The 21797-nt window shown below is 43.7% G+C and overlaps 1 protein-coding gene and 1 long non-coding RNA gene across 3 annotated transcripts in view; one reads left to right on the top strand and one right to left on the bottom strand.

Annotated features, from left to right (window-relative positions):
• Positions 1-1042, bottom strand: part of LOC110342865 — a 118679-nt gene extending 117637 nt beyond the window's left edge. For both annotated transcript variants that reach the window (XR_005874982.1, XR_005874983.1), the window contains exon 1: positions 764-1042. This is a non-coding gene — a long non-coding RNA (uncharacterized LOC110342865). The remainder of the gene's footprint in view (positions 1-763) is intronic.
• Trim42 (tripartite motif containing 42) lies at positions 1003-21437 on the top strand. The gene is made up of 5 exons (XM_040740359.1): positions 1003-1536; positions 4228-4925; positions 6847-7667; positions 11027-11251; positions 21193-21437. The coding sequence occupies exons 1-5, from the start codon at positions 1196-1198 to the stop codon at positions 21277-21279; spliced, it is 2172 nt and encodes a 723-aa protein (XP_040596293.1). The 5' UTR covers positions 1003-1195; the 3' UTR covers positions 21280-21437.
• The last annotated feature ends 360 nt before the right edge of the window (positions 21438-21797 follow it).

Raw genomic sequence — 21797 nt, 5'->3', positions numbered from 1 at the left:
TAATTTAATAATATCTATCAAAAATAAAGCATACCCTAGGATTCAGGGTTTTCAATTGTAGAGATCTAAACTCTATGTGAGTCTGGCCCAGTTAGCACTCAGTGAGTGTTCTTTACTATTACAAAGGTGATAATCATGGGAAGAGATAATATATTATTCACTAGAACTCCTGCAGCCAAATTCAGCTCTCACTTCTGCTGTCTTTTGGAAATCTAATGAGGCATTGCAACTGTTCTAGGATGGTGTGGCCATGAAACCTCTGCTCCTTTCATCTTTGCAAGCTGCACCAAGAGGAAAGCAAAATTCTTCCCCAATATATAGGGCCCTGTTTCTGGGGCTACTGAGTACATGCTGGAAGAGTAGCTGAAGATTATGTACCTTAGCCTCTTGATAAATGGATACAGTGGAATGGGGTGGGGTGGAGTGGGGTGGGGTGGGGCAGGGGTACAGAAGAGAGGGAACAAAACCTGAGTCCCAAACCTGAGTGATTTAAGCATAATAATGCCTCATGAACATGAGCAGGGACCACTGAAAGAAGGGAACGCCTGAGTGACCTGTGTCTCTGTCCCTTCAGTTCCTCTCCTTACAGTGACTGTGACACTGCCATTATTTGTAAATATTGTGCTTTGCTTGTCAAATAGTTCTGTTGATGGAAGATGAAAACCATGTCAGTCTGGATTTCTAATTAGTCAGACCCTGGTCTTTCAGTCATTAAAGATAAATCCTGAAGGCAACTCACCCAAAAATCAGGAAAAGCACCTACCAAGGAAAGGCCACACTTGAAATCCATGTGAGAGCTTGAAAGGTGACAAATGACAGCTCACATATCCAAGAGGTCATGGTGCCACCATTCCTGTGGAGTTGGTCGCATGGAAAACACCCAGTATGCATTCACATACTGGATACTGCCTCTGGGTGTCCTCCTCTTACCTAGCATGTTAAGGCATGGTGGGGGCCAGGGATTATGACATAAGCAAATGTCCACAGGCTGAAATAGGTAAGTCCAGCTCAGAAGCTTCCTAGGAGAGACATCACCTGCAACGGCCTCCTAAACTGGCCAACTTCCTGCCACAACTCCCAAACTGCCAGCCTCACTAGAGGTGGCAAGGATTCCTCTGAGGGAGAAGTGACCTCAGGAATCTGGTAGAGGAAGTTGTCAAAACTCTAGAGGCCTAGTACCAAGGATCTAAGAGCCATGGAGACGGCTATGTGTGTTTGTTCTCCGTGCTGCACCTGGCAGAGATGCTGCCCTCGGCTCTTCTCCTGTTTGTGCTGCAAATTCATCTTCACCTCCGAGCGGAACTGCACCTGCTTCCCCTGTCCCTACAAGGATGAACGGAACTGCCAATTCTGCCACTGCACCTGTGCAGAGAACCCCAATTGCCACTGGTGCTGCTGCTCCTGGGCCAATGACCCCAACTGTAAATGCTGCTGCACAACCAACACCAACATGAAATGCTACTACTATGAGAGCCGCTGCTGCCGCAATGCCATCGTCACGTTCAGAAGGGGTCGCCTTCGTACCATCCGCATCTCGTAAGTGCTGGCCATCCATCCTGTAGTTACACTGGAAAAAAAACAAAAACAGGGAACTCATGCTATCTGTAGGTCTGTAGGGACCCCAGAACAAGCTGGTGTTTCCTAGAGTGCACTCTATGTGGGAGGAAAACATCAATGGTAATTTTTTTAGCAGTTACATGCATAGTAAACATCCACTGGTGGTATAGTGAATTCATGCTGCACCCTTTGACCCCAAAGGCTCTCATCTTGCAAACATGTGATAGGTTATACTTACTGTTTATGTAACTGCTTATGTAACCATTCCTCTGCCTCGTTCTGTGCCCACTGGACCCAGGAGGATGTAGAGCTGGGAGATACTAAGTCATCCAAAACCACACAGCAGGGAAGGGGTAGAGTCATGACTTGAATCCAGAGCTGGGCCAATGGTCCTAATTTAAAAAAAAATCCATATTACAAAATGGAGACCATGATATAGTGTGTGTTCTGTAGCCTGTTATATGATACAAAAAGAAAATACCAACTGTTCTTCATCACCCTCCTATGTACCACAACATTTACCTGAGAAGTAAGAACTTGAAGGTACCACTTTTGACCCTAATAACCTACAGAGGTACTCTGAACTGCTGGCCACTCCTTCTTTCCCATCCAAAGTCCTGACACTCAGGTTCTCAGCCACTTGGTAAGGTAGCAAGCCCAACATGTAGCACACTCCCTTAAGAGTCCAGGCTGAGAGAGCATCCCTTTTTGTGTTATGGGCACACGAAGTCTGTTTGTATTGAAGGCTGGATCTTCTCTCTCTCTCTCTCTCTCTCTCTCTCTCTCTCTCTCTCTCTCTCTCTCTCTCTCTCTCTCTCTCTCTTTCTGATCTCTTATCCTCTCTCCATTTAGTATATACTGATTCTGAATCTAACATTTTTATCAAAGAAGTCCATGCAGCTACCACATGCACAATTGACTTGTAACTCCAGGTGACCCTTCCAGGAACAAGCAGGAGGCTAGGAAGTCAAAGGAAACAGTGAGACTGCGAGCCTGGATCTCAGCATCCAAGCCCTCAGGAATGAGTCGACTGTCTAGATGCCTAAGGATATACGGGGACATCTGTGACTCAGGGCCACCCTAGGACAATATTCTTGGGAAGTACCTTTGACTGCCAGTGCTCTGAGACACAGGTTCCTTGGCCAAGAAAGAGGAGAAGGAGACAAAGGGAAATCAGAAAGACTAGGGCAGAAGAGAACACAGGCTAACACCAAGACCAGTATCTTACTATGAACAGGGAAATGGTAGGAATAGCTACAATGTATGCATCAGCTGGCATCTCTGTTCCCACAGCCAAGAGCTTACTTCCCTAACTGTTCTTACACTGACTGCAGCTTGTCAAGCATGCACTTGAATTCCACAAGCACAGCCTCCCACCATTAGTAGATCTCAGCATTGAATACATGAAGCTGACCTCAGATATTAAACAAATAAAGACCCATAACTCACAACAGTAGATACATATGTGAGCGTTCCCGGCTTGAATACCATTTCCTCCTATTGTGGTTTCCTCCTCTCCTCTCCTCTCCTGTGGATATTAGCTGGTGAACAGCACAGGAGAGTGATTATAGGGACCATATTACCACTTACGATGGATTATCTCATGCACACTTTATAAACTCCCAAGGAAGTGCTATAATCTTTGATTTACAGTGGGGGAACTGAGCACAAAAGAGATTTAAAAACTCTCTAAACCAGCAACTCTGAAAGTTCCATGCCCCGTCACGTGTTAGTTTCCAGGGGCAGACCCTTGTGTGTTATTGATGGTCCTTAAGTCAGCTCTCGGGTTCTCAGCTCAGCTCAAAGATTGTCTCATCTTAGTAAGGCCATTTACTACCTCCCTTTGTCCCATCCCGAATGCAACAGTAATGGTAATGTCACTGCCTTACAGGCACAGGCACCAAAAGTGTGCCTGTCACTGGGCAGGACTGGATTTGTTGATTCATTATGTCAAGGGGGAACATGTCCCATTCCACGCCAGGGTGAGATACCTGGGTAAGAAGCCACCATAGGCCCTAACAGGACTAGGGCTCATGTTAACAAGAATAGAGTCAATCTGTTGGTTCTCTTACTCTTGTCTAGAAGGCGGCTAGAATGTATGGAACCCGAATCTGCTTCTGGAAAGAGAAAGAGCAGGCTTAATCACTCACATTCCCCCTGCACAGGAGGGTGGGAGGTCACGTTTGTGGTTTGGACAATGTTCTGGTCTGAGTTCCAGAGACCTGCAGTGGTATCACTTCTGCCATGATCCATCAAAGTCACTGAGGCCCTATCTCCTGCCGATGTTCTGTGGTGGTTACTAACATGCGGTGGAACACCCAGGGCCAGCTGACCACACCAAACCGCTACTGATCTGCTGCTTTTCTTTCCCTCAAAATTAAAATGAGCAGGAGGGCACTGCAGGCCTCTGGCTGATCCCAGGGGCTGTACTCGGTCCAAACAGGCATTAAATTCAGTCTTAATCATCTTTAAAAATGCTATGGTTTGGGTACCAGCAGCAGGTATTAAATGCCTTACTGTGTTTATTTTCTAAGAGAGTGGAGGCAAGTCAAGAAGCCAGGAACCAAGCAGGAGCCATTTCATCACCATTCCAGTGGACCACCTCTCTGGATAGATCCTTCTGGAATTCTTGGGTGTGTTCCTGAAGCCTGTGCTTGCTTTTCCTTTCAGGTCCAAGACCGCCCTCCGCATAGGGAGCAGCGAAACCCAGCTGGAGGAGCCCAAGTCCATGCCCGCCAGCAGCAACTTGCTGAGCCATCTCACCTGCCCCATGTGCAACCGGCTGCGCCTGCACTCCTTCATGCTGCCATGCAACCACAGCCTGTGCGAGAAGTGCCTGCGGCAGCTGCAAAAGCATGCCGAAGTCACTGAGAATTTCTTCATCCTCATCTGCCCCATGTGCAGCCGCTCGCACTGCATGCCCTACAGCCACCAGATGCACCTTCCGGAAAACTATCTGCGCGGGCGCCTCACCAAACGCTACATGCAGCAGCATGGCTACCTCAAGTGGCGCTTCGACCGATCCTCGGGGCCCATCCTCTGCCAAGTGTGCCGGAGTCGTCGCATTGCCTACAAGCGCTGTGTCACCTGCCGCCTCAACCTGTGCAACGACTGCCTCAAAGCCTTCCACTCGGATGTGGCCATGCAGGACCATGTCTTCGTGGATACCAGCGCCGAGGACCAGGACGAGAAGATTTGCATCCACCACCCGTCCAGCCGCATCAACGAGTACTGCCGCAGCGACAACCAGCTGCTCTGCGCCTTCTGCAAGACCGCTTTCCACAACGGTCATGACACGGTCAGCCTCATAGATGCCTGTTCCGAGAGGTCTGCAGCCCTCTTCAGCGCCATCGCCAAGTTCAAAGCAGGTCCTGGTCGGTTTCCCACTCCCCTTCAGGGTAACTCCCAGCTACAGAAGAGACCAGAAGTTTGTGTGTGGCACATGTTAGGAGCCTTACTCCACCTGGTGGAAAAATCCAGACACTGGGAGACCCTGACATGGCCGGAATGTCACTGTCATGGCGTCCATGACAACTACCACCAGCCATTTAGTGTCACGAAGTCACTGTGTCTTTGTGACTCAGTGTTTTCATCTATAAAATAGTAAGGATAATGGTAACTCCCTCACTGGATTTTGTGAGTAGAACTAGTCTTATGAAGCAGGTTCTCACCCCTCTTCCATCCCTGGGATGGGGTGCAGGAACACGCTCTGGTGTGTAATAAGCACATAAAACTCTTCTAAGTTTTGTCACAATCTTCCTGAACTTTGGCTTCATTACCCAAAGGGGGAAAAGTGAGTTTTCTCTAGTCACAGCCTGAAGCTCTGTTTGGTACTGAACATGGAGGTCATTGTTATCTCCTACTTCCCGATTTCCAGGGGGGATAACTAATCTAACCCTGAGTCATCTCTATTGAAGGTATCTCCTATGAACTTTCTGTCAAAGGTGTAGACAAGGAATTCAGAGAGCTGCTAATGGATAAATAGTAACAGGAAAATCCCAAAACAGCCAATAATGCTCTGCCCAGCCTCTGTTTTCCTTCTGTCTGCAAGTTCACAGTTGTTTATAGCAGCTGTATAATACAATTTCTATAAAAGAACCAACCCTGGTTTTTATACCAAAGCCAAGTACAATAATACTTCATAAACTTCAGTAAAGGGTTCATAATTTCTGATGTGTCTCCATCGGGTCAGACATGTCTTTGTCCCCACTGAGATCTAGAAATCCACTTAGGGAAATGGCACCTTCTATAGGGGATTATGTAAGCCTCTGCCATCTGTTCATTTTTTGTTTGTTTGTTTGTTTTTGAGACAGGGTTTCTCTGTGTATCAGCTCTGGCTGTCCAGGAACTCACTTTGTTGATCAGGCAATTTTCTATTGCTGTGATAAAACACCATGACCAAAAACAACTTGGGGAGGATAGGGTTTATTTTATCCTACATGTCCTCATCAAAATCTATCATAGGAGGAAGTCATGGCAAGAACTTAAGGCAGGAACTTGGAAGCATACACAGAAATGCAAGCCCTGGAGGAATGCTGCCCATGGCTTGCTCATCCATGGCTTTCTCAGTTCCCTGTTTTATATCATCCAGGATCACCCACAGTGAGCTACAGTCCTCCCACATCAATCAAGATAATGCCTTCAGACTTGCCTACAAGCCAACACTATGGAATCATTTTCCTCTATTAAGATTCCTTTTTCCCAGGTGACCTTAGGTTATGTCAAGCTGACATAAAACTAGCCAGGATACTTTTGGAGAATACCATGTCTAGTTTCAATACTCATACAGTGCATATGTTAAAATCTTCTCCATGGATGAGACAACTGTGCTTGAAGTGGTCAGCACAGGGCAGTTAGTGAGTCGCACACCCACCCAGTCTCCAACACCAGTGCTAAACAGCAATAAAACAATCTAAACATAGAATGCTGGGCAGGTAGGGGACACAGTAGTGCCACTTAAGAGTCCATATCTATAAGGAATGGCCTATTGTCTATACTGAAGAACTCTAGGTCATTATTTGTTTGAAGGCAGTATTCAACAGTCATCAGAAATTTACTTCTTCCTCTGCTACAAAAGAGATCTATTGCAGGGGAAAGTTCCATCTGGGGGCATGGAGAGGGGACTTTATTTCAAAAGCCTGTTCTAGCCTGTGTCAGCCTACCTCCAAGTGTCTTCCCTTCCTCCCTCTCTCTATTCATTTCCTTTGAGTCCAGAAATTTGCTTCAGTTTGATACAGCTTTGGCATCTGGGAGGATGAAAATTTTCACAGTAGCCAACTTGTTTTTCAGTCCGATATGAAATTGATAACGACCTGATGGAATTCAACATCTTAAAAAGCAGCTTTAAAGCCGACAAGGAAGCGAAGCGGAAGGAGGTCAGGAACGGCTTCCTTAAACTCCGAGCCATCCTTCAAGAGAAAGAGAAGATCATCATGGAGCAGATAGAGAACCTGGAAGTGTCCAGACAGAAGGAGATTGAGAAATACGTGGACATCACCACTATGAAAGTGAACGAAATGGACGGCCTGATCGCCTATTCCAAGGAAGCTCTGAAAGAAACGGGACAGGTGGCATTCCTGCAGTCTGCTAAGATTCTGGTAGATCAGATCGAGGAGGGAATCCAGAACACCTTCAGGCCTGACCCTCAGCTGCGGCTGCACTCCTTACACTGCATCCCCTTGGATTTTGCTGAACTCTCCAGTGCCATCCATGAACTCTTTCCCACTGGACCCAAGAAGGCTTGCTCCTCGGGGGACTCTCTCCCTTCCCAGTATCCTATCCACTCAGAAATGATGATCGCCAGGAAGGTCACGTTCAGCACCCACAGCTTCGGCAACCAGCAGATATACCAACGAAGCTCCTCCTTGTTGTCCTTCAATACCACCAACGAGAAGGCCAAGATGGGTCTGGAGACCTTTGGAAGGGCCCAATCTACTGCACCTGTCAAACAAACTGACGGCCTCTATACCTACTGGAGTGCCACAGGGGAAACCCAGCCCCCACAGAATAGCAATAGCTTCCACAACTGGTACTCATTCAATGACACCTCCGTGAAGACCCCGGGGCCAATTGTCATCTACCAGACTCTGGTGTATCCAAGAGCTGCCAAGGTAAGACAAAGGGATGGTGTGGGGGCATAGGATGAAAGCAAGGTGTCAGAGAAGGTGGTCTTTGGCCTCTAGAAGGTGGTCGCTTGAATCTGCTCCTCTAGACTCTTTGCAGCAGTCAGGTTAGTCAAATAGTGTAGGGTTCTGAAATGTTCATTAGCCCATCAGTGTAATGAAACCATAGCGGTAAGTACATGTAAATCCTCAGCCCTGCTCTATTGAAAGAGAACTGGCAGGGAAGACAGCTCAGCAGGCAAGGTGCTTGCTGTGTGAGCATGAGGATTTGAGTTTGCATCCCCATCACTCATGTCAGATTCAGGCGTGCATCTATTGCACCAGGGCTGGGGAGGCAGAGGCAGGATCCCAGTGTCTTCCTGACCAGACAGTCTAGTGGAAATAGTGGGGTTCCAGGTTTAGTGGCAGCATTGTCTAGGAAATAAATATGAATAAATAATAGAATAATAATGTGATAGAGATAGATGTTATCGACCTCTGATCTTCACACAAACATAAAAGTCAAGTGAACGCACGCATGCGTGCCCACACACACACATTCATGCAGATCATTCCTTAAATAAATAAGAGAGAGAGAAGCAAAAAGAAAGAGAATCAAGTTGGAACCAAAGCAAGTTTCAAAACGCCTTGGGAGAGTGTGAAAATGGGAAGTAGAGACCAGGAATGGGTTAGAAATGGCTGCCAGCTGTGTGTTCCTCTAAACTGCTGCCTCTCTTGAATTCAGGCTCCCAGTGGTTTGGGAAGATCAGAATGATAATACCCAGGAAAATTCCAGTTCTCTGATGAGATCCATCTTCTCTTTTAGGGGTGATGTGGAAAGTGGGGCACTCCTAGATCTCTTTACCTGCCATCCCTTAAGACTTGCCTTTGGCCTTCTTGACCTAACTTGGACAAATGGTCTATTCCTTATCATCTCTCTGAAATCCAACTGAGCTTAAATTGAATTACTTACCAAGTACCTTATTTGAATTCAAAGAGGCAAAGCATTGCTGGGCAACTAAATATTTGATTAGAGAGTTTCTTGCCTCCTTTGAGGTTCCTGCAGGGACACACCTCCCATATTAGTCTGTGGCCTGCTTCCATATGGCAGAACTCATCCTTTGTCCCTCTCCCAAAGATAATAGGCATCTTGAAGTCTAGACCCATGGTTCCCAAGCACTAACATCTCCTGGAGACTCCGTAGAAGGTAGATTATGTGTCATCCTGTTACGGGGGCCTCAGTGTCTGTCTCTCACAACCTAGGTGTTACCAAGGCTGCTGTCTGAACACTGTGCTTCAGTAGGTAGAGTCTAAACACAAGGAAATCAAAACCAGACAGAGGCCAAGCTTTACCAAGCTTTACCTTCCCGTCTTTCCGAGACATTGTAATCTTTGCCTCAGAGGCTTAAAACCAGTACCATAGGAAATGTGCCAGGGAGGAAAGTGCCCTCCTGGAGACCCTCGAACACAGTACAGTGGCCCCCTGTCCTTTACACAAAAGATGGCTGTGTAACCAGCTGAATCAGCAGGGCCTAGGTAACTTCAGTGAACTATAGTGCAAACTCAGGCTCACAGGGAGTCCACAACTCCTGCTATGAAGTAGAAGGGCTCCATACTTCAACTTGGAGAAGTCACCTATGATATCTAGAAGTTACCCCCTGAATAAGCTTATAGGGAGGACCTACCAAGACAACCAAGCTGATCACTGCCACCTCACCTATGGTCAGACAGTGATTTAATCCATAACAATAATAATAATAATGAAGATCCCCAATCTAGGGTCATGAAATGGCCTTTCCCAGGATTCATTGCACTATACAATGAAAATGATTAAGTCTATGTAGACATCATTCCCAAATCTTCAGGGTTTCTGCATAGAAAATATTCTAGTTGGTCTTATAAAGTTATTAGTCTGTATTGCAAAATCCTAGAGATTTTTAAATTCAATTTGATTTCTAGAAATAATTTCTTAAGAAACTATAAAAAAAATCAGACGAGGATTTATGCCCCCAAATATTCATTACAGCACTTGTCTGAGTATAAAACTAGAAAAACCCGACTACTCAGCTATAGAAGGTGTCAGTTATTTCTAGAATCCTTCTTAAGCTTCATTACATGTATTCATTTTATTTGTGTGTGTATGTGTGCATGCACATGAGCTGTGCACGCACGCGTGTGTGTGTGTGTGTGTGTGTGTGTGTGTGTGTGCATGCCAGAGTATACATGTGAAGGTCAGAGTCAGTTCTCACCTACACTGTGGGAGTCCTGGGAATCAAACTTCAGGTGGTCAGGCTTAGCAGCAAGCACTTTACTCTCTGAGCCATCTTACTGGCCTCTATGGGAGTTTTTAAAAACAGTGCCTTACCAGATTTTTAACATATAAAATACGTTAACTGTAAGTTAAGAGAATGAACTAAAGCCATGTAATCACAATTACATGCTTTAGTGTGTTCGCATCTCCTGATAATAGAAAACCACGGTAATGAATCAACCTGTGGATTAGGAGGGGTGTTTATTTCCATCCCTTACACCTTTTCTGCATTCCCAAAGCATGTTAGCATAAATGTACTTGTTTGGATAATCAGAAAGAATTAGTTAATTTTATTTGTGGAGTAGATTTACTTACAAATTTTAATACAAGGAGAGAGCAGAGTCCAGCAAGGTGCCCTGTGACTTCCACACATACTCCAAGACACTTGGCATGGTGTGAGTGTACACGTGCACACACACATACACAATAAAAATAAATAAATAAATGTGAAAACACTATTATCATAAACTATTTCCATGCCAAATGCTATCTGCTGTTTGAGACTTGCCACTAAGTCTCTTCTGAGGAGTTGATATCTTCTGATTTGAGTACAAATATTCTGTATCCATTGTTGGATATTTCCTCATGAGTAGAGAAGGAAATAGTTTGCACCCCAGCTCACTCTAAAGGGCTGGGAGACAAGTGTGTCACTCTCCCATGTTCTGTGGGATTTGCCAAATGTATCCTTTCTGTGTCTGTAAAGTGGGAGGATGAAGTCTGCCTTCTAGAGGTTTCTGAGGGTTACCCGGTTTGGAGACATGCAGCCTGATGTGAGAGTTGGTGTGCAACATGTATCTGATAAACTGTATCTAAGGCCATTGCCTCTGTGTTAATTGACAATAACAGAACCCTGAAGAATAAACTCTGTTCCTGAAATCCATTTTGTGTAGCACATCAGAGCATCCAAAGACCCTTACCCATGATCTAAGTCAAAGCCCTCAGCAGCTGTAGAAGGGGTCAACTTAAGTACAGCCCACATACAGTCAATAACACAAATCTTTAGAAGACAACAGAGGGGTGTGTATTGGCACCGTGCTCATACACACATTTCTCCTAGGTTTACTGGACATGCCCAACAGAAGATGTGGACTCCTTTGAGATGGAATTCTATGAGCTTGTTACCACCCCTCCTAACAATGTTCGAACAGAACTCTGTGGACAAATTCGGGACATCATGCAACAGAACCTGGAGCTGCACAACCTGACTCCCAACACAGAGTATTTGTTCAAGGTTAGAGCCATCAACGATAATGGTCCTGGGCAATGGAGTGACATCTGCAAGGTACTGTGTACATTCATTTCTTAGATAGAATTTTTTTATTTCTTCTTCTTCTTCTTCTTCTTCTTCTTCTTTTCTTCTTTCTTCTTCTCCTCCTCCTCCTTCTTCGTTTTGTTTTTTGAGACAGGGTTTCTCTGTACTACTTTGGAGCCTGTCATAGAGCACATTCTATAGACCAGGCTGGCCCCAAACTCACAGAGATCTGCCTGCCTCTGCCCCCGAGTGCTGGGATTAAAGGTGTGCACCACCAACACCCAGCATTACTGGGATTTCTTAATTCTTACAGATTTATTGGAGGAGCCCACATGTGCACACATGCCTACACACTACCCACACATGCATGCCATGGTGTGTATGTGGATGTCAGAGGAGAACAACTTGCAGAAGTCAGTTTCATTTCTTTTATGTGTGTCCTGGGGACCAAAGTGAGGTCCTCAGGCTTGTTATCAAGAGCCTTTACCAACTGAGTCATCTCTCTAGCCTATCAAGTGGGAATACCTTGATAGGGTCCAGATTTGACTTGAAGATCATCAGAGACCACTGAGAATTCTGCCATTAAACTCAGAAAGCTGCCTACATCTCAGTCAGAGGCAGGGCTGCTGGTCTCCACCCATTTCTGACAACCAGATCTAAGGATGGTAGGATCTGCTGAACTCAAATCCACTTTTTCTAGGCTTTATGTTAGAATATAGAAATCAGAATTAAAATCAAGCTTAACCCCTCCTTCTGCCACAATCAGGAACTAGTAAACACACCATTGTATATGAGAAGAATAAGAAATAATTACTATTTGAAAAAAACAAACTCCAAGGGAGTGCTACACCCTGCAAAGACAAGGTGTGAAATTCAGCATAGAGGCAGGACAGTCAGTTAAGTCAGCATTTCTCACAGACAGCAAATAAAACTTGTGTACAAGTATGTCCTGTATAATATTTAACACATATTTATTCTAAAATTATTTTTGGTTTAACTGGGAGTTAAAAAACAGACACTGAGCAAATCAGGTGAGCTCTGTAAAGCAAGGAAACAAGCTATTCTTCTTTGTACTGGAGAGCTGATTCTTCTTCGAATCCCCAAGTGACACTCATGAATGCCATCAGACTGATATTAAGAATACCGGACTGTCAAGAGCTCTTCTCCTATGTAACTGTGAAGATGCTCTTTGGGTTCTGAGTAAGTCTTAGAGGTTCTTTAAAATGTAGAAAGGAGGACAGGTCCGTTCTCTTAGGGTTTAGAAGAAGGGGGACTCAAGAGACTTCTAGAAGACATGTGTCTGTCTGACTTGACACCCATGAAAACCAGAAAGTTATCACCCTCCACTCCCCTCCCCGCCCATCACTCTCCTCCCCTCCCTGCCCAGCCCTGCTACTTTTCTCCCCTCCTTCTCCTCCCTTCCCCTCCCGTCTCTCCCCCATCCTTCCCCTCCCTTCCTTTCCTCTCCCATCTCCTCCTTTCACCTCTGCTTCATTCTTTTCATCCTCCACTCCCCTTCCTTTCCTTCTCTTCTCCTCCTCCTGCTCTCCTGTCTGCTTCTCTATGAATCTGCCTCAGTTTTGGTCACCCCTTAGTTTCTGCTCCCTTAAACCCAGCTTTCCTGTAGCTTTATATAGTCTCCATCTATGGCTCAGTACCCATCAGTCTAGTTAATCCCACTTTAGCCATTTTCTCAGATGTTTGAGTGAAAGAGTCTGATTGGTCTTTGTCTCTGATAACGATGGCGAATGGGAAATAACAACAGTCACGCTTGTGCTGTCATGTAGCACGTCTGCAGAGTGGGGCTATTCCCAACGCCTCCTACGGTCACGCCTCTCTCCCCCTCCCACAGAGGTCAGACACATGCCAAGGAAGCGTGATGAGAAAGCCTGTCTGACTGCTCTTCAGCTGTTTCTCAGCCAGCCTGCATGCCTCTTGATCAGTCACCACAGAGACCTCCTCACTCCAGAGCCCCAAAGTCTCACACTCGTGACTACCTAGTGTACTCTGTGCTCTTGACTGTGGGTCTCTCCTGTAATCTGATCCCATCCGCCTTCTCCGCTTCTAGACTCCTTCAGAAATGTCTTGCCCATGAAGGGCACTCAGTAGTTATTAATTTTTTTAATGAATCATCTGTCATCTCTAGATGTGAGGATTGGGATGGATTGAGGACTGTCATCAGTTTGTCATCCTACCCTCTTGGGTCCTCTCATCTCTCTCACACTATGACCTCCTCAAAAACAAAATTCTTGCCTAATCCATCTTTCTTTATCCTGCGGTGCTTGCCGAAGCAGTTTGCATGCTGCAGCTTCTTAACGGTTATTGAGTGGATACATGAGTAAAAATGTAGCCAAACAAATGAATATATGAGTGGGTGTCTAAATTAAGAAGTGAAGAAATAAACTGATAAATAAAATTAATAATCGCAAAGTATCATAAGATGCCTGAAAACTGAATGTTTTATACAGCCAGTCAAGAAATAGCATTTCCCTAAAATTGTCTTTATGCGATTAATTTGCCCTCGATGAAACAGAGGGAAATGCATTCCTGTTTCTTCGCTTTTTCGCACAATATCTAAATGAGCAGAACCCTAATTAATGAGGTTTTCTGGACGCTTCATTTTTATCTGACTCAAGGAGCTACAGTATAGATTTTTCCTTCAGAAGTAATTCTTCCTCCCTTCCTTGTGGTTCTATTAGCATTCCAGAGGAAACACAGGCTTCCTTAACATTTGTCATGATTTGCATAAGTAAAGGCTTCAACAGCAAATGAAAATAAGATGGTGTGTTTGAATGACATTTATAAAGCTTCATAAAAGTAATGGCTTTAGCTCTTTCCTATAAAATCGAAAGTTTTTCCTTTGGCACTGGTGCTATGCGTATTTCTGAAAGGTTTTATTTGAATGCTGCAATGAGGTAGTATAATCATTCCTTATCCATGCTTCCGTCATATGGACTCTTATAAAAGACTCAAAATAAAACCTTTATATTTGATTTGCATAGCCTAAGACTTGTTGATTTCCTTAAGAAATTTTCTTTGGCACATGGTACAGTACCTGAAACAAGAAAATTAGCTATGCAACACTTTAAAGGTCTCATTTGAAGGTCAAATCTGTGTCAGATGCTGTGTGTCCTTATCACTGATCGTCCCAGATACTCAGATTTTACCTCAAGGAGGAAGCTCAAATGGAGGAAACAAAGGAGGTGGGGTTGAGTAGAACCTAGGTCTGTATTCATAGCCAGAGCTCCAGCCTCCTAGACCATAATCAAATATACATAAGTCCAGGAGTGAGCCCAGCCCGGGAGATGGAGCACCTGACTCCGGGGAGGTGCTATCAAAGCAATGAGAGTTATTTGTTTGATGGATCTATTGTTATTTCTGGGGCAGAATTATGAATTGAAAGAGCCTTCCTTGTTTGGGGCTCAGGCTCCTGGGTCCAATCCCCACAACACTAGCTGGCCAAACTCCATGACGATGAACTGTGTTGGTCTTATTGGTTCCTTATTGCTCATGGTCTCCACCTCAAAGCTTCTACCATCAAAGACTCTGGCGGTCTATTTTGAAAGGACAGATGAATGTGTTCTGCTCAATTGCTGTGCCTGTTAGCCTGTTTCTCCTCCTGATCCTCCCGTGGTCTTCAATATATCCTCTATACCCCCTGACCACTTCCCATTCTTAACTATCACCCTCTTTCTCTGCTCATTGTCTCTATACCACACTTTAAATTCTGACTAGCCTGTTCACCTGTGTGTGGATTTCCTTTGGACTATGACAGATTAGCGAATAAGCAGTACAAATCATTACATTTCTACAGCTCAGAAGTCCAAGATGGTTCTCACTGGCTAAATCAAGGCACCTTCAATGTCTGGATACCCCTGGTGGAGGAGTTTCTACGGAAGAACCTACTCCTTGCCGTTTCTTGGCACTCACATTTCTTAACTCGCATGCATTTTCCTCTATCTTCAAGACATCGGCTTCCAGCTGTGTCCTCCCTCCACCAGCCCTCACTCAAGCTCCTTTCTGCCTCTACCTTCCCCCTACTAGGCCTTTATAACACTGAGCCCACGATGATGAGGAAATCTCCCATCCCCAAACAGCTAACTTAATTGCCCTAAGGTCCCCTTCGCTGTGGAACACAGAGGTTTGAGGGTTCAGACAAAGATATATGCAAGGGTCCATTGGTCTGCCACTTTAATCAATAAATTGGATAACTGAATTACATTAGATTTAGAGGCAAAGCCTCGAACCTGGCTCTTGATAACCCTTCAGAGGATGCAGACATCACCGTCCCCAGGCAGTCTGTCAGTCCCTCAATATCTGTGTGCTCAAAAAGCCATTTTTGGTCACCCTGGGTCTCTTCAGGGCCCCCTCCTCAGCCTGTGATGCGGCTGGGACTCGAACACAGAACAGAGCATCCTGTCTGCCATGAAGTCCCAACTTTCTCTCTCCCCAGACTGTCATACATCTTGAAGGTTGAGACTGAAGGACAGCCTTGTGTGACTGCCACTATCTCGCCCACAGGATTGACACCTCCTCCCTGGACCTACTCCTGCACAGGGGCTCCAGGCCCTGCAGTGAAACATACACACTTTGCATTCTCTGTGTCCTCATGGCTTTTCCCAAAGAACTCTGGAACTTTCCTGGAAGTAAAATTCTCCTGGTCCTTCCCTACATGCCCTGTGGCCAGAGGAGCTTGAACCCTGAGAACAAGAGTAACTCAGGCTCAGGATGGACCTGGTTTGGTTTTCAACTTCATGTACCCAAAGTTTGATTGATATTATAGGTCTCAGCCATCTGCACTAATTGTTGCAAGGACAGTTCCTTATTTTTATGTTCCAGATTGTGACGTCTGTCCCAAAAGGGGTTTACTTATATCTCTTTACTTTTATGTGTTCTTACAAGATATGTATTGTGATGTATCACTAGTCCACACAAAAAGCATTGCATTAATCTTTTCTTCTCTTACCCTTTCTTCTCTAAACACTGTGTTTGAATGTCCCATCTACATCAGTGGTTCTCAACCTTCCTCAAGCTGTGACCCTTTATTAGAGTTCCTCATGTTGTGGTGGCCCTCCCAACCATAAAATTATTTTTGTTGCTACTTCATAATTGTATTTTGCTACTGTTATAAATCATAAGGTAAATAAAGTTGAGAACTTCTGGTGTACAACACTCTGGGTATTTTGTCCCTGAATTTCTGATGCGGTACCATCCTTCTTAGTGTGCATTTGTCTCCTTCTTGTCACCAGTCTACTCAGTGGGGACACGTAGGCTACTTCCAATAATTCTCCAATAGACAACATGTGACAACTTGTGGGTGAGATGGAGGTGTGAAAAATATCTCTCTGGTTTTTGTATGTCAGGTAGAGCTGCAGTAGCAAGGTGCTATAATAGATCAGGGATCCTTAGACAGCCTCGAGTCTGACTGGAAGTCTCTCTCGCTGTGCTCCTGAGTGATCTTTCCCCATGCATTACTAATGTCTACACTCTAACCCTAACCCTCCTGTAAGAATCACAACCAGGTTGGATTACAGCTGCCCTAATGGCCTCATGTTAACCTCATCACCTCTTTAAGGGCCTTGTCCCAACAAAATATTATCCGAGGTGCTGGAGATTAGGACAACAACATATGAATTTCAGAGGGACATAATTCATCTCATGTAAGAAATGCACTATGACTGAAATTTCTGGGTCACGGAATAGGAGGTGTACTTCATTTGGCTATGCCCATGACTAAAGAGGGACTTTATATCCTAAGTTTCACCTGTGTTTACCAAGATCTCTTCTATTTTTCTCCCTGATAGCTATGTCATCTCTACATTTCATTTCAAATGCTTATACCCTTCCGGGATCCCTCCTGTAAGCACACCCTCTGCACACTTCCCTACTGCACCCATCCCTCCATTTGGTGACTCATGGGATGCATATATTCCAGATCGTGGTTTTAGACACTGCTCATATTTTCACTCCTCTGATATTTGTCTATCACCTTTGTTCATACTGTACTCCATGAAATAGCAGAAGTCTTGAACTTTGATGTAATCAAAGTCATTACTGTTTTCCCTTTGGTTTGACCTTTTGGGGTGCTGTTTAAAAAGTTCTTGCCTTGACTTAGAGCACAAAGATAATCTCCCACATATTCTTTTACTAAATTTGTAGTTTCACCATTCAAGTTGTATGCATACAGAGTCTGCCTCTGAATGTAATGCTGAGAACAGAAGTATCTGCTCTCCACATATGAGCCCATTACCAATGTTATCTCCAAGGATTGCCTTGACTCCATAGTGCATGGTCAAGGTGCTACTGTGATCTTATATTCACTATATATATATATATATATATATATATATATTTGGAGGTTCATTTCTGAATCCCCTAGTATGTTTTAGCATTATATTTTCTACTTTGAACAAAAAAATTTTATCAGTAACAGGGCTGTATGCAAGGTAAAAGGAATATTGTATATATGGTGACATACTACCCATTTCTCCCACCCCCAAAAATGGAGACGGTATATATATATATATACATATATATGTGTGTGTGTGTGTGTGTGTGTGTGTGTGTGTGTGTGTGTGTGTATACTCTTAATAAAGATGAAATGAAAACCATAAGCTGTACATGGAGCCACTGGGCAGTAAAATGAGTTAAGAGAGCTGTGAGTTACGGGGATAAGGAACTGAAAAATAGAAGACTTGAGGTTTTTGTCTCAAACCGGAGTGAAAACATTCAAATATAAAGACAGGGTATGACATCTAAGACTCCCCACTCATGTGTCAGTACCTCTCTGCTTTAACAGCTGGCTATTAATGTCAGCTTTGTGCTGCTGTGAGGAACTGCCAGGCATCTCCATTACCCTCGTTTCTTTTCAAGAATCTAAATTAGCTAACCATGGAGGCTGACATATTTGTATTAACTTTGGAGGAACTCACTATGCTTATTTTTTCAATTATTTTTTTAAATCAGACAGAATTTGGTTAGAAAGCCACTGAGCAATTAATTGGAAGGCAATTGATAAGTTTTCTGCATATCCAAACATTTATTCAAACTGCTTTATGTAAGGTTTTCTGGGGTCTTCAACCCTATATTCCTAGGTAAACTACATAGCTAAGTGAGCTAATGAATAGCATGAGTACTACGTGCAATACTGTGTCATATATGATAAATGTGCTACTGTATCAGATTATAACCACACTGTAAGTCAGTAATTATGTGAAATGACAGATATACTGATTTGCTTATTGTAATGATCCACCGTGTATATGTGTATCAACATGTTTCATACCCCTTAAATATATCTAGAAAAAAGTGAATCATGCACAAACTTTGATAATGTAAGTGTTTGTTCTATATTTTAGTATAGTCCAAATATATGGCTGATTCAGAAATTATCTCATAGATAAATTTGAAGACAATGTACAGCAAGCCAACAGCCAACATCAAACTAAAAGGAGAGAAACTCAAAGTGGTTCTTCTAAAATCAGGAACAAACAAGGTTGTCTACTTTCTCCATATCTATTCAATATTGTATTTGAAATTCTAACTAGAGCAATAAGGCAACAAAAGGAGATCAAGGGGATACAAATTGGAAAGGAAGAAGTCAAAATTCCACTATTTGCAGGTGACATGATAGTATACATAAGTGACCTGAAAAAGTCTACCAGGGAACGCCTTCAGTAATGCAGCAGGATACTACAAGATTAGCTCAAAAAATCAGTAGCCATCCTATATATAGACGATAAATGGCCTAAGGAAGAAATCAGAGAAACACCACCCTTCACAATAGTCACAAACAACATAAAATATCTTGGGGTAACTCTAACCAAACAAATGAAAGACCTGTATGACAGGTCTTTAAAGAAAGAAATTAAAGAATATATCAGAAAATGGAAAAATCTCCCATGTGCTTGAATAAGTAGGAGCAACCTAGTAAAAATGGCAATCTTACCAAAAGCAATTCACAGATTCAATGCAATCCCCATCAAAATACCAGCACAATTCTTCACAGACCTTGAAAGAACAATACTCAACTTTATATGGAAAACCAAAAAACCTGGGATAACCAAAAACAGTCCTGACAATAAATGAACTGTAGCAAATCTTTAAGGACTCCATTATCCCAAGAGTCTGTCAATTCAGCTTGTTTTTCCAGGCATATAATCTTATCATATATAAGAAATGGTGATTTTATCTCTTCCCTCACAGTCTTTGAGGTTATATTTCTTTTTCTTTCCAAATCGCTTTAGCAAGAGCCTTGAGTCATACGTAAAATGGCAGCAGTGGTAGTAGATACACTTGTCATTTGCTGATCCTAAACTTTCTCCATTGATTCATTGGTTTTTATTTAGTGCTTAGGTTCATAGCCTTTAAGTTAAGGAAATGTCCTCTGACTTTCAGGCTTCTGAGAGTTTGTGCATAGAGAATGACTTATTTGCATTATTTGACATAATTACATGCTTTTTAAAAATCCTTTAGGCCATTATCAATGAAGTAAATTATGACCAGTTTTTTTGTTTTGGTTTGATTTGGTGCCAGGAATTAAACCCAGGACCTGGCCCATACTAAGTCCAAGCTCTATGCTAAGCATCTCCCAGCACCGGGGTTGTCTTTTCTATGCTGGATCCTACTTACCTTCATGAACTCAGCCCTCGCCTATCACCATGTATTGCTTTAATATGCCATGCTAACAGCTACTTCAGTTACCTTATGTCTGATTTTATATGATTACATCTACAGTCATAAGTGAACTAGGACTATCATTGTTAGCCCATATTGTTTTTATGTGCTTCTAGAATCAGAATCAGTTTTTCAATCTAGCTCCCAGGAGTTAGTGAGCCTTAGCTCTCCTCTCCTTTTCTGGAACAGAACCATCACACAGCTTTAGCGTGATTCTCTCGGGCAGGTACTGAGTCAGGCTCTTGGGACAATTAGATACCCCCTGTAATTTCAATATCTGTAGCATTTCAAATTCTGTCTTCCTGCTTCTTCTGATCTCTGCTCTCTGATCTTTTTGTTAATAAACACTCTCAACCCCTTCTGTCCATTATATCACCCAGTCTTTGTCTTCAAAGGTCCCTATTATAGTTTAAGACAAAACTTGAAAACGTCTTCTTTTTAGTGAATTTCCAAACCCCATAACTCACAGTACCATTAGGTGTTTTCTATTATCCCCAGTAGCTCTGTGTGCATCTTAGATTTTTCATTTCATCTTTATCAGGGTTATATCTATATATCACCTCTATTTTTGCCCAATACAAACATACAAGACTAAAATTTTTATCATAGAGACTCTGTGCTTTGTTATAAGCTTTGCTTTTTATCCACTAAATCCAATCCCACCCCGTCTATTCATTCATCAATGTCTTCATTTGTATGGACAGTGGGATCTTTCATCCCAACTTCAATGTGTATTAGGGGATGGTAATGTTACCAGGTAGGAGAAATGGAGAAGCCCACCACCGTCAACGTAAGCTATGGGAGCCACCAAGAAGCTGAGTCTCTGGGGTTTCTAAAAAGTCCTGCTTAGCTCCATTGCCCAGTGTGATCTTCCTTTTCCCAGGTACATTGACTGACCATTCACTTACCAAAGTTAGTACAAAGCATTCCTGTCTGTATGAAAGGGAAAATATTGGATGACTTACAAAGTTCCAGAGGCTGGAGTGGGGTTCTATGGTTAAGCCCATTTGGGATCTAGTTTACCATGCTTGTCCACAGTTGGTTAAACGAGCTGCCTTAAAAGAAGTAGAACTTGATCTGTAGAAGAGTGCCAATGGCACACAACAGCTGTGGGCACTGTAAAAGGCCTGTGGTACCCTGAGGCTGGATCTCCTCATCTTTAAGGGGGACTGACCCTGCAAGCTTTCCATGGTCGTCATGGGGAGTTAAAGAGATGGTGTGTGGAGTGGGCCTGCGCTCTAAGAGCCGCCATCCCTCGGTGGCTGGGCCCATGCAATCTTTGCTTCCCGTTGCAGGTGGTAACACCAGATGGGCGTGGGAAGAACCGAGCTAAGTGGGGCCTGCTGAAGAATATCCAGTCTGCCCTGCAGAAGCGCTTCTAGCCTTCGAACTCCGCTCACCACTGCACTGCTCATAGACATATCTATATGTATATGTATGTATTTTTCTCACCACTGTCTTCAAGGAGGTTGTAGATGAATGGTTCTAGTACCTCTGGGTTTTCCAAAAGGAGTCTCCCAAAAGCCAATAAAAGGAAATGTCTGACATCATAGACTACTGTGATTGGTTCATTATGATGAAACTAAGAGACAAAGCAGCAAGCCTGTAGGTCTCTAGAGCTCAGGTTCAGTCCTGGGCTCAGAATTCCATGGGGGCTACAAGTGGCAGGTAGCTGGGTGATAAAGAGAATTCTGTCTAGATGTGGGACCCCTGGGTGTTCAGTCTAGTGTCTGAAAAAGTCAGTGATCGATGGGAAAGGCTTTTCTTCAACATGTAATCTATCTCAATATGAAGCAGCCAACACCGTGAGAGTGCTCTTCCTAACTATTAAGTCTGTGTCTTCCCACGGCTTTTGCCCAGGGTCTGCAGTCTGCCTCTGGCCCAGGAAAAGGGCCAGCCC

This window comes from Mesocricetus auratus, unplaced genomic scaffold (assembly GCF_017639785.1).
Source record: "Mesocricetus auratus isolate SY011 unplaced genomic scaffold, BCM_Maur_2.0 Super-Scaffold_100691, whole genome shotgun sequence".
Taxonomy (NCBI): domain Eukaryota; kingdom Metazoa; phylum Chordata; class Mammalia; order Rodentia; family Cricetidae; genus Mesocricetus; species Mesocricetus auratus.
This window is presented reverse-complemented; position numbering and strand designations above follow the sequence as displayed.